This window comes from Eublepharis macularius, chromosome 12 (genome assembly GCF_028583425.1).
Source record: "Eublepharis macularius isolate TG4126 chromosome 12, MPM_Emac_v1.0, whole genome shotgun sequence".
In the NCBI taxonomy this organism is placed as follows: domain Eukaryota; kingdom Metazoa; phylum Chordata; class Lepidosauria; order Squamata; family Eublepharidae; genus Eublepharis; species Eublepharis macularius.
The window spans coordinates 13,280,266-13,294,030 of NC_072801.1; the positions used below are offsets into that span (position 1 = coordinate 13,280,266).

Below are 13,765 nucleotides of genomic sequence, written 5' to 3' on the forward strand. Positions count from 1 at the left end.
AGGGCTTGAAACTACATCACCCAGAAAGCACTGCTACTGGAACATGTGGCTTCAGTTCTGTTCACTTACATATTCTGAATTACTAAAAATGTGGGATTAGAGACAGAAAGTTCCTGGATCCCGCAGTTTATAACGCTGTATCCCTACATTCATGCAACTGATGCATTTTTTGTTAAATTCCAGGCCTTTATGATGCATTCGATATATCTTAATGAACCCCCCTTTTAAATCTGTCAGTTCTTTCGAGCAATTATTTGATATATCACAGCTTTCAATTACTATTTTTATCAGCTGCCGAGATTTTAAAGATTTTTTTCTTGCATCTTTCTGCTGTCGTTTATCCACAGCTAAATTTTTTTACTTTGAATCAACGGCTAATGTGTACTTTTTAGAAAAGGATTTTACTTTTTTCTTACTAGTAGTTTTTTATATTGAATAATATTGATTTTATTATTTTATTAACAGTTTTTTTTAAAAAGCATGATGGAAGCATTTTTGTTGGAGTTTCAGCTCTGCATAACTTCAATAACTAAACTAATCCCAAATTCAGGCAAACTTTTTTCCTCTGCCCGGGTGGGTAATTTAAACGTAATATTTTAATCTGATGCACTTGAAAAGCTGACAGGCAAGTACCCACCAAAGCGGAAATATGCTTTCCAGACTGCAAGTAGTCATGTTGACCTCTTTGAGGAAAAAGTCCAAAAGTATCTAAAGGTTTCGATGTATTGTCGAAGGCTTTCACGGCCGGAGAACGATGGTTGTTGTGGGTTTTCCGGGCTGTATCTCTCAGAGATTCTCAGAGATCTCTGTCTTTTGGTGCTACACCTCTGAAGATGCCAGCCACAGCTGCTGGCGAAACGTCAGGAACTACAATGCCAAGACCACGGCAATACAGCCCGGAAAACCCACAACAACTATCTAAAGGATTGTAATTTTATTAGTACCAGCTAAAGAGCCACAAAATGAGCAAGCTGTCGAGTTCATCAGAACTCTTCATTGGCTTTGATTTTTAAAAAAGGGGGATGCAGGGGGAGAAGAATGTCTTCTGAACATGGGGAAAATGCCCCATTCTACAATTTTAAAAGATCCCTTAGAGGGGGATTAGAGGAATCTATAAAGAAAATTACAAACAACAAGTTTGTCTTGTGGGATATGTAGGAAAGATATTTGTTTCATACAGACAGCTGTAGCTATTTCAAGTCCAAACAATAAGAATGCCAGATGAGTAATCTGGAGGAGCAGGTTTTATTGGATCAACTTCTCTCACTGAAGGATTGTGGAAGTCTTCTACATACAAAGGGCTCCTCTTCAGACTGACTAAAAGAACAGCTCTGTGTGTGTGTGTGTGTGTGTGTGTGTGTGTGTGTGTGTGTCTATATATAAAAAAAAAGCAAGATGGGTTTACAAGGAACATTTGCCTTTTGGACAGCAGCCCCAGCATGCCATTCTTTGTTTCTATCTTGAGAATCCTCCTCCTTTGGAGACAGGACAGCAACAGCCAACATGGAGTAACCTTATCTCTGAATCTTTTTCAAAGCTGTCACTGTTTTCTTTAGCACCCTCTGGATCCCTCCAGTTCTAGGGCTGTCTACAGAAGTAGGATGAAAGAATGGATTGTCAAGGTCCAGGGAAGGGAAAGGACATATGCCTTTCATTCAAGCCATGAGGACTACTGTCATTGCTTAATTTGAAGCGGGGGGAGATAAAAAAAAAAGCAGCATGCACCTGTGTGTACAGTTCTTGCTTAGAGGGCTTTATTCAGTCAAGCAGAGCTTTTCACACAGGTAGTGTGCTTGTGGATGAGGAGTATTTGACCTCATCCCTTTGGGATGGCCCCACATAGTTGTCCCTTCTGGCAGCATACTCTCCGACGTTGGGCAGCCCTGGCACTACACAGCAGCTCAGAGCGCTGCGGTAAATGCTCATGTCGTGAGCGTCATACCACTCGTCCGTCTTTTCGTCATAACACTCCACATTGAACGTCGTCGTGAAGCCGTTGAATCCACCCACCACAAACAGGAGGTCGTCCACCACTTCGATGCCAAAATTGCTCCGGGGGTTGAACATGGTTGGGATGGTTCTCCAGGTGTTGGCTATAGGATTGTAAGCTTCGGCACTCCGAAGGCGGTTGGCGCCATCAAATCCTCCCACCTGGAGACTCCAAAAAGACAGGGGAGTTGAATGTTTGGGAAAGCCATCAGTCTCATCATTGAAGAACTAGTCCATCCCAATAAAAACTTCCCCTCTGTTGGTTTGGCACTTCATTCTTCACTATGGATGGCTCTTGGGCTACCCTTAGTCTGTAACAAAACTGCTACCTGTGCCTCTTGGGCAGTTTATTATTTATCTCCCTGGTCCTCCAAAGAGCTCAGAGTTTGTCACACTCTCAATATACAGACCATCCTAGCCTCAATCCCTGGCATCTCCTTTGAAGGCATCTCAAGATGTCAAGAAACACCCTTCTCTACCCCAAGGTCCTGAAGAGCCATCATGGGTCAGAGATCCAGAGGAGTTAGCCGTGTTAGTCTGTAGTAGCAAAATCAGAAAGAGTCCAGTAGCACCTTTAAGACTAACCAATTTTATTGTAGCATAAGCTTTCGAGAATCAAGTTCTCTTTGTCAGATGCATGATACAAACTGGTCAAATACAGAAGAGGAGGGTGGAGATGGGAGAGAAGGGGACATATATCAGAAGGGGACAGGATGCAATTAGCGGGAAGGCAACCAAAACATTCCTTTGCTAGTAAACGAAAACATCTCCTTTTGGTGTGGAGTCAGTTTGCCGTGTTAGTTTGCAGCAGTAAAAGCATCCCATTCCCATGTAGTATAAGCCTTCGATAACCACAGCTCTCCCTGCCAGATGCATCTGACAAAGAGAACTGTGGTCCCCGAAAGTCCACACCAGGCGCCATGGGCTCCCCCAGACCCCGCCTCTGTAAAGGAAATCTGTTACCTGTGATAAGGCTTATACTACATGGGAATGGGATTCTTTTACTGCTGCAAACTAACACGGCAAACTGACTCCACACCAAAAGGAGATGTTTACGTTTACTAGCAAAGGAATGTTTTGGTTGCCTCCCCGCTAATTGCATCCTGTCCCCTTCTGATATATGTCCCCTTCTCTCCCATCTCCACCCTCCTCTTCTGTATTTGACCAGTTTGTATCATGCATCTGACGAAGAGAACTTGATTTTTGAAAGCTTATGCTACAATAAAATTGGTTAGTCTTAAAGGTGCTACTGGACTCTTTCTGATCATGGGTCAGAGCGGTCAGGAATGAGGGACCGATGGTCTGATAAGGCAGCGTCCTATGAATTCCAGTGTTCCTTAGACCGTAACATGCAAACTATTTTTTTAAATATAGACATTTTATTTTAAAAGATGTAACAATAGGAAGTGCATAAAAAAACTTACACACACACTACATTTGGAATTAGTTTGAAACATACACACTTAGTACATTTGAAATTATTTTTAAACTTATTGTACAAGCACTACATTTGAAATTAGGTTAAACTAATAGAAATATACAGTCAAAATTTATAACAAGAGCTTAATTGTGTAATAGCTCTCCTTCCTTCTCCTTGGTAACTTATACAATCTTTAATCTCAATTGTTTTGGTCAACAATTTCCCTGTGTTTTTTCTTCTTATCTTTGAACTGTGACCTTAATTAATCTTAATTTTAATCTAAGTATTCAAAGAAGTCCTTCCATTTCCCCCATAATTCAGCTATTGGTCTCTTATGTACATCAGCAGTTAATTTAGCCATTGATGCATATTCACAGACCTTTATCTGTCCACATCAGGGCAAATATCTACTTTCCATTTCGCTGCATAAAGCACTCTTGCTACTATCACCATGTAACGGAAAAGGTCTCCCAGTTCTTTTCTGACATTACTTGGTAAGATGTTTAATAGCAGGCTTTTGGGATGTGAACGATTGAACTAGAGAATCTTTTTGTAATTCTGCATTTGTTCCTCAACAATTCACAAGCCGCAGCTTGGCTAGTCTGGTCTGCAGCCAACCCAAAAAGGCACAAACATCGTTTTTCACAAATTCACTATGAAAGAACTGCCACAGGCATGCTTGCCCTAAAGCACAAAAAGAACTCAGGCCCTACCGCGTAGACGTGCTCTCCGTATGCAATGACGCCAATGCCGCTTCGCCTGCTTCTCATTGGTGCTATCAAGCTCCACTGATCTATTTTGGCATCATATACTTCCGCTGTGAACAGGCACTCGTTCCCATTGAACCCACCACAGATGTAAACCTTTGTTGTTTTGAAGCAAAGCAGGGAGGAAAGGCAACAAATCAAAATGGTGTTTCGAACTGGTAATTGTGAATGGGTCTCTTATTACAGTGCTACCTTAAAGTGACACCTGATTAGAGCCTGAGATTGGACAAAAGAAACTTCACAGGTAAATCAGTGTACCCAGGGCTTTTTTTCAGCCAGAACACGGCGGAACAGAGTTCCGGAACCTCTTGAAAATGGTCACATGGCTGGTGGCCCCGCCCCCTGATCTCCAGACAGAGGGGAGTTTAGCTTGCCCTCTGCACCGCTCCAGCCATGTGACCATTTTCTCTGAGGGCAACCCACAGAGTTCCACCACCTCCTTTCCCAGAAAAAAAAGCCCTGCATGTACCTATTTTGATTTTACTGTAAATGTACAAAAAATATTTCTTGTTATTTTGTCCAGGAAGGGCCGCAGGCCATCACAAGACCGGATTTATTAAAGCAACTCTGATTGGGAATCTGGGATTAGACAAAAGAAAACAAGGTTGTGCTTCCCTCTAACTGTTGTTCATCAAGTATTCTTCTGTGCAGACACACATGGGAACTGCGCATGCACGGGTTGGCCTGCGCATGCGCAGTTCCCATATGGGGCTGCACAGAAGACACGACAATGAACATCAAAGTTTAACAACGGCAACTCCCACCCGCTCTGGGAAGCCAATTTGTCCACACAAGTCAGGTCTGAGAAGCATAACATGCAATGATTTTGTAGTTTGCATGGACACAAATAAAGAGAACCAGAAGCTGGATAAGGGGAATGAAGAGTGCAGGATCTCTTCCTGGGGATCTGATGCGGGATAGCAGATGTGCTGCTTTGCAAGACTGCCTGCCTGCCACGGCTCATACTATGCGTAGCTATTTGTAAATAAACCAAATATTAAGATAGCTTAAGAGGTCTCTTATGCAAAGGACACTCAACTCTAGCAGTTCCCTTGTAGCTTCTAACTCTGGGGCAGGTAACCCTGGCATAGATGCCAAACTGTGGCATGCCCGATTATTCCACTTAGTAGCACAAAAAGGAGTGGTGAAGTGAAGCAGGGACCACCTGAGGTCATGACTGGGAAGAGGAAGGGTTGGTGGGAAGCCACGAGGAGAAATCTCCATATGAAGAAGAGCAGTTACTTAAAAATTAGAATTTGGAACATGCTGGTTCTGAGCGGGATAGCTGGGCGTGTAAACTCTTCCCCTGGTGGCCTGTTGGCAAGACCCTGCTCACAAAGCATTATTTGGGACCAGACATCATCATGAAGGTATCTCTTCTCAAACACATTTCTACATACCAAAAGCACCAAAAGTTCTAAAGCAAATCTATGTTACTCCCTTACACCCATGAAATCCAGGGAGAGAGGAGGAAAGGCTCCAGGATTTAAAGCAGGGGAGGGGGGGAGGTTCCTAGGTTAAAATTCATCGTGGTGGCACAGGCGGGGTCCTGCGAAAAAGGCATTTCCCCCTTGGATGGGCGCCTCCCTATACCAGCCCCAGGAGGCAGCAGCAGGGGACGGCCTCAGCCTCGACCCTGCTTTTGTTTGGCCCTCCAGGGCAACTAGTTGGTCGCTGTGCGGGGACAGGACGTGGGCTTGAAAGACCACTTGTCTGATCTAGCAGGGCTCTTCTTAGGCTCTTCTTAAGTTCTGCCCCCCTGAGATTTAAGTCTTTTTCTGGGAGACCTCAAAAGACTTGTCAAACCACGAGATCCAGCAGCCCTAGCCGTTGGTAACCCTGCACACAAACATCCACCGGACACACACGCACGACTGGTTACCTTTCCGTACAAGGTCGTGGCACTGGCATCACTCCTCTGCTCATGCATGGGGGCAATTAGAGTCCACTGGTTGGTCTCAGGTTCGTACCTTTCGGCAGTGTTGAGACGCACGTAGCCATCAAAGCCACCCATGGCATATATGAAGTGGTCCAGGACGGTGACGCTCACGTAGCAGCGCCTCGAGTGCATGGGGGCCACTTGATGCCACGTCTTCTTGACAGGCTCAAACCGTTTGACGCTGTTAAAATAGTCCACGCTGTCAAAGCCGCCGATGATATAAACATAGCCCTTTAAATAGGCAGCGCCGTGGTATGCTCGGGGGCTCTCCTGCTGACACGTGACATTGACCCAGCGGTCCGCACGGGCATCGTACGTTTCAATGGCATTGGTCGGGCTCCCGCCACTCCAGCCACCAATGGCAAACAAGATGGCATATGGCAGTCGGGGCCTTGTCAGAGGATTGGTAAAGTCTGAACTCGACGGGCCATTCATGTTGAGGTCATACATGGCTTTCAGGGCATCAATAACGATCGGTTTGCACTCCTCGCTGTCTTTCACGTAGTCATGCATTTTGACGTTGTTCATGAAATATTCGGCATGCATCAAAGCCAGGCGGACCTGCAGAGACAAAGAGAGAGAAGCAAAGGAAGAATAAGGGCAAGAACGAGGCTCAGGGGCAATAAGGAGCACAGCTGCCCAAGGACACACAGGCAAAAGGCAACCTATATCCCATGCTGATCCCTCCTCGCCAAGACTGTATGCAAACCCCAAGCAGCTACACAAACAGTATCCTCACACAGATTGAGAAAGCCACAGACCAAGGGATAACCCACTGGTTTGAGGTCTCGTTGTCTCCAAGAGACCATAAATCATTCCATAGCCTGTTCTACCATTAATCTGGGCCTGGTTTGGCATTCTGAATCTTAATAGGGTGAGGAGGAGAATTGAACACGGGGGTGGGGTATCCTAAATCTGACAAAGCCTTAAGACCCACTCACTCCTCACCCTCCTAGATTTCGTTTTCTTCACTTCTTTTCAGCAAAACTCCCAAAGGCTTAACTGGCTTCAGACTAGTCATGGAGTTTGTGTCAAACTCACTCAATAAGGTTTAACATGGCAGGGAAGAGAATCAGAAGCGTGGCTGCTGGATAACCACCTATATATCTCCAATTGTTTCGTCATTAACCCAAGCAATCACATAGAGAATGCCTCTTCCACACTAAAGCAACTTGGCATTCTTGTACCCAGGGCTTTTTTTCTGGGAAAAGAGGTGGTGGAACTCAGTGGTGGAACTCAGAACCGTACAATGCCGTCACTTTGGGTCAGATGGAACAAGGGGGGGGAGTTTTTTAAAGTTTAAATTGCCCTCAGCGAAAATGGGCACATGGCCGGTGGCCATTTTCAAGAGGTGCCAGAAGTCTGTTCCACCGCATTCCCGCTGAAAAAAAGCCCTGCTTGTGCCTCAGCAATCCATCCCAAGAAGCAGGAAACTCAGATTCAAAAGTTCCCGGTTCTAGCACAGTCAGCTCCCAATACTACAATTTGGGGGGGGGGGGTGGTAGTAAGGGTCAGCAGTAGATCACACACAAAAAGTATAGACTCAATCCCCAATTTCTCCAGATGAAAGCATCTAGGCTGGGAAAGATTTCTGCCTGACTCCTTGAAGGGCTGCCACTAATTAAACACCACCAGCCTTCACGCATCTACGAGAAGCATGGTGAAAAGAGCAAGAATCCAGTAGCACCTATAAGACTAACAAAATTTGCTCTTGCTCTTTTCTTCTCCTTTTCCACTGCTACAGACTAACACAGCTACCCAACTCCATCTATCAGCAAGCATGGTAGAGCACCAGATTAGAGTCTGGAAGATCGAGATTCGAATCCCTGCTCTGCCATGGATACTTGCCAGGAGACCTTGGGCCAGGCACAATCTCTCACCGTAATTTACCTTACGGGCTTATTGTAAGGATAACCGTGGCAGAGAGGAGAATGTTGTAAATCACTTGTTGGGGGAAGGGTGGTATAAATGAAGTAAATACTCATTGAGTTGGCTGGAAAATTCTAACCTATGGAACACAACCGAGGGAAACTGAGCCAATGCAAAGACCTAACCTTGGGAAGCAGGACCGCCATGTGCTGTTTCCTGTTCTGGGGATCGTGGGTGATCCATTTGAGGATAGCTTCAAAAACAGCGTCTTCCTGCTTCACGTTGAGTTCGTCTTTTTCAATGATGTCTTGAAATTCATTGACTGAGAGCTCCAGGAATTCAGTAGACGCTTTCACCATCTCCTCGAAGTTGTGCAAGATGAACATGTAGGCTGTCTGCCGCAGATCAGGGCAGTAGTAGTATTCTGTGAACTTACAGATGCCGATACAGTTCTCCAGGCACAGCTGGCATTTCATGAAGTCGGAACAAGCCCTGACGATACCCATCACGTTGAACTGGTCAGCGGCCACAAAGAGCCTCTCCACATTATCCACAGTGATAGGCACTGTCCTTGTGTAAGCATATTCTATTATGAGCTTCATCATATCCGGGGTAATGCCAGGAATATTATATACTCTCTTCTCCGTGTTGTTCCAGCTACTGGTAAACAGAGCTCTGGGTGGGGGGGAAAGGACACACACAACTATTGCTCACTGTTCTTGGTCACTGGTTCAGGACAGGCAGAAAAGTTCATATTAGGACACGATTCACTTTGGGAATTTACCTCCATGAGATGCAGGGAGGGCCTTAGATTGCTTTAAAAGGAGATTCGAAAAATTCACGCAGGACAAGCCAACTAAATGGAACACAAGGTCGCACTTACCTGTAACTGTTACACAGGTGTGCCTGCAAAGAGGACACAAAGATGGACTCCCTGATTCAGAGGCAACAGACTTCTGAGTATCAGGTGCTGGGGGAGTAAACAACGCGGGGAGTGGGTTACTGTTGCTTTTAAACCCTGCTGGATTTTTTGACTGGATGAGATGGGCCTTTGGCCTGATCTAGTATGGTTTGTCTTGTTCTTGGGGCTCCTTCTCCTCTCTACAAGTGACTGAAGGAGTTCACTGGGCCCGTCAAGTCCCCCCTTCCCAAGTATGCCAAATCCTCATTCTTAACCATTCCCATCTTTTAGGGCACTTAGTTGTAGAAGCTGGCACTCCAGTCCCAGCAACCATCTTCTAAACTGGCAAAAAACACATTTTATATTATGGAATAATATAAGAATACATCAGTTCACCTTTCTAAGATACTCGAGTCAATAAATACAGAATGGGGTGATATGGATGGCCTCTCCTTCTAGAAACCAGTGGCATCTTAAGAGCTATTAAATTCTATCATGTACATCCTCTCATTTTCAGTTCTCTACTGAGGCTTTAAACAGAGTCAAGACAGTTACTCCATCCTGTGACTGGTAGATCTCCAAGGAATCTCTGGCATTCTTTCCCAGCCATTCTCTTACTGAAGATGCCAGCAATTGTACCTGGGACGAGTTCCACACACAAGGCAAGAGCTATCCCCCACTGAGTCACAACCCTTCCCAGGGCTTTTTTTCTGGGAAAAGAGGCGGTGGAACTCAGTGGTGGAACTCAGGACTGCACAATGACATCACTTTGGGTCAGCTGGAACAAGGGGGGGTTGAAGTTTAAATCGCCCTCGGCGAAAATGGTCACATGGCCGGTGGCCCTGCCCCCTGATCTCCAGACAGAGGGGAGTTTAGAGTGCCCTCCGCGCCAGCGGCATGGAGGGCATCTAAACTCCCCTCTGTCTGGAGATCAGGGGGCAGGGCCACCAGCCATGTGACCATTTTTAAGAGGTGCCAGAACTCTGTTCCACTGCATTCCCGCTGAAAAAAAGCCCTGCCCTTCCCCAACTCACTAAAGTGAACCATTTTAAAAACAAAACTTTTTCCTCTGGTTAAGAGCCCTACTCTCATTATAACCACTGGATTTTACACATTTGGGGCAGCAAAGGGGACAGACAGATCAGCAAGTGCATCTTTTAAGAAGGGCCAGCCTGCAGCATTTCATAACCTTTATTTAAAAAAAAAAAACCATCCAAGATGACAAAACGAGCTGTCTCTTTAGCACACCAGAGGCACTGACCGAAAATAGGAGCTGCAACTACAGAGGATATTCTTGTGGGCGTTGAACTCACAACCGTTGACTTTGATGATCACGTCACAAAGCTTCCCTTCCAGTCGCAGCTCATTGAAGACCGTACAAGCCATTGCGCTCATCTTCCTCTCCATGTGGCAGTGGGAATATCCCACCGAAGCGGAGGCATCATCCATTTTTTTTTAGGTGGGGGAAGGGCAGAGGAAAGAGCTGCCAGGCCTTCCACTTAACCCTCCTCTTGGGGGGGAAAAAAACCTGTGATTGGTTCAGAGGTTCCAGAACCTTTCTCATAATGAGACCCCCCCTTGACATGATCATCTTCTAGAATCTTGGCTGCCCTCAGAAGTGTGAGGGTCCTGCCCAGAGTAGACAATGGAAAGTGGGATCTGGATACCCTTTTCCATGTATCAAAAGGGGGGAAAAGTCACATCAGCGCAAAAGCAACAGTCATTCCGTGCCAAACGTTGGTTGCATAGCAGACTGATGTTTTGCTGAAATGAGATGCCATTACAGATAAGAGTTGCCAACCTCCAGGTGGTAGAGAGAAAGCAAAAGCCGTGGCTCTCTCGTTGGGGTTTAACCTCCAGGTGGTGGCTGAAGATCTTCTAGAATCACAACAGATCTCTAGTTGACAAAGATCAGTTCATCTGGAGAAAATGGCTGCTTTGGATGGTGAACTCTATGGCATTACACCCTGCTGAGGTCCCCTACCTTTCCAGCCCCCGCCCCAATCTCCAGGAATTTCATAACCTAGAGCTGGCAACTCTAATTACAGCTGGCACATGCCCCACAATTGTTCACTCAGTAGGCCAAATTTACGTATCTCAAGTCAACAGTGGGCCAAAACATAATTTCGATGCAATTGCTTTCAACTGTGATACAAAACCATTTTAAACATTATTGGAGATTGCTCAAATGCTGAAACAGGTGATTTGAAAATAGGAGTGTATTTTCTTGTTTCTCTCAAACAGCAGCCATAGAAGGAGCATGGGGCAGGGCAGTGGTGGAGCAGGCATGACCACTGTCTGAGTTAAGGCAAATATGCAGCCAGAGCCAGAACAGAGTGGTACCCATGCTGATCTCATACACACTTCCATTTTTCACCCCATGCACAGGATGTGAGAGGTTAGTTTACAACAGCAGTGTGGGCAAACGGCAGGGATAACTGGCTAGGCAGCAGGATCACCAAGAAGATGAAGAGATTCTTAGTATAGATCAACATTATAAACACACAAAACCAGTTCAGTTTACGCTTCCAGAAGAACCATCTCAGTGATGAACACAACAAAACCATTCTTGGCACTTATAAGATCTCATGTACGGTACACTTCTGTTTGGAGCTACAGTATGTTTCTTATCTCCTCCACGGCTCAGGACTTCCAAAGCAGTGAATTCTAGGCAGCATAGTTCAGTAAGAATACTAAGGATCTGGAAAAATTAAGTGGAATGTTACAGTGACTGAAAAAAGCTGGCAGGTCAGTTAAAGATTTTTACAGTTACAGAGGCATCTGTAGTTCCTTTGAGAGCTGGGCACTCTGCTCCTCTTTAAAGAATTTAGGCTTTGGGAGCTGAAAAGATGCATTTATTGCCTGGTGCCAATAAGCCAGGAGCTACAAAGCAGCCCGATTTCAACACGGTCTATGCGTTTGAGGCAAAATTTCCATTCTATTCAAGCACAACTTCTACCAGCCAGCAATTGGGTCCTGAAACCTGGAAGAATTACCTAAAAAAAGGGAGGGACATCGGAGTAGGGCAGAAGGAACTGGGCCTGTTTAAAACAGAGATAAAGTGTAGGCTGGAGTAGGCATGCCACACAGCCTTCATTAATTGCTCTTTACATTTCTACATTCCTGATCTCCTGGTCAGTTGGCATGCCACACGGGAAGACTCAGGGAGTAGTTTAAATGTGTAACATTAAGTCACTCACCATTCACAGAGCACAACATTCCCATACACTCTAAGTAACATTCTCCTATGCTCAGAGGCTCATGATGTACCTTTCATTCTGTTATGCTTCCTAGATAAGACAAAAAGTCTGAACGCAGCAATATTTTGCTTAGTTGGCTGAGAATGGAATGTGTAACTTGTAACTGTTGCTATAACCATATTTGGGCATCCGGGACTTCCTGAATACGAGCTAATAAAACTCTCGCCTCCATCTTCCTGGATTCCTGGATATAAATTATATCGGAAGGATAGGGAGGGAAGGGTTGGTGGTGGGGTGGCTCTATATGTCAGAGAAGGTATACATTCCAGTAAGATTGAGAAGGTAACTGAATTAGATTCGCTTCTGGAAATGCTATGGGTTGAAATTACGGGCCCAAATGGAAACTTAACTGTGGGAGTTTGTTATCGCCCTCCAGATCAGAAAATAGAGGATTATAAAATGATGACAGGATTAAAGATGGCTGCTAAACAAAAAAACTGTGTTGTAATGGGTGATTTTAACTACCCACACATTGACTGGGCCAATGGGCGTTCGAATCGGGGGAGAGAAAGTGAGTTTCTAGACTGTCTCAATGACTGTGCTATGGAACAGATGGTTACAGAACCTACTAGGTGAGAGGTGATCCTGGATTTGGTCCTCAGTAATGCTGAAGACCCGGTGAGAGATGTAAAGGTGATTGCACCACTTGGGAACAGTGACCATAATGTTATTGAGTACAACATATGTATAAATAGGAAATTGCCAAATAAGACCAACACAGCCATGTTTAACTTCAAAAGGGGTAACTTTTCTGAGATGAGGGGGTACGTGAAGAAGAAACTGAAAGGGAAAGTAAAAAAGGTCAAAACACTTGGGGAATCTTGGAGACTATTTAAAGCTACAATCCTGGAAGCTCAAATTAAATATATACCGCTGGTTAGGAAAGGCACAAATAGGTTTAGGAAAAGGCCAGCATGGTTAACAAGCAATGTAATAGAAGCTGTAAAAGGTAAAAAGGATTCTTTTAGGCAGTGGAAAACTAGTCGGAGTGAGGTTGATAAAAAGGAGCATAAGCTGTGGCAAAAAAAGTGCAAGTCTGTGATCAGACAGGCAAAAAGGGAATATGAGGAGCATATTGCAAAGAACATAAAGAAAAACAATAAACAATTCTTTAAATATATTAGAAGTAGGAAACCAGCTAGGGAGGCAGTGGGGCCCTTGGATGACCAAGGCGTAAAAGGATTACTAAAGGGTGATAGGGAAATGGCCGAGAAGCTGAATGCGTTCTTTGCTTCTGTCTTCACTGTGGAAGATAAGAAGTGCATGCCCACTCCGGAAGCACTGACTTTGGGAGGGGTTTTGAAAGACCTGAGTCACATTGAGGTGACGAGAGAGGAGGTTATGCGACTGCTAGATAATTTAAAAACTGATAAATCACCGGGCCCAGATGGCATACATCCAAGAGTTCTGAAAGAACTCAAGTGTGAACTTGTAGATCTCCTCACAAAAATATGTAATCTGTCATTAAACTCTGCATCTGTTCCTGAGGACTGGAAGGTAGCTAATGTTGTCCCCATCTTTAAAAAAGGTTCCAGGGGAGATCCGGGAAATTACAGGCCAGTCAGCCTGACGTCAATACCGGGTAAGTTGGTGGAAACTATTATCAAAAATAAAATTAGT

General features: G+C 44.9%; 1 protein-coding gene across 1 annotated transcript; it reads right to left on the reverse strand.

Moving 5' to 3' along the window:
• Nucleotides 1-1,776: 1,776 nt before the first annotated feature.
• On the reverse strand, nt 1,777-10,562 carry KLHL10 (kelch like family member 10). Its single transcript, XM_054992361.1, is given in 8 exon segments — nt 1,777-2,151; nt 4,123-4,272; nt 6,059-6,676; nt 8,170-8,659; nt 10,147-10,341; nt 10,343-10,401; nt 10,403-10,504; nt 10,506-10,562. Coding segments are annotated over 8 exon segments (2,046 nt in total).
• Between the last annotated feature and the right edge of the window lie 3,203 nt (nt 10,563-13,765).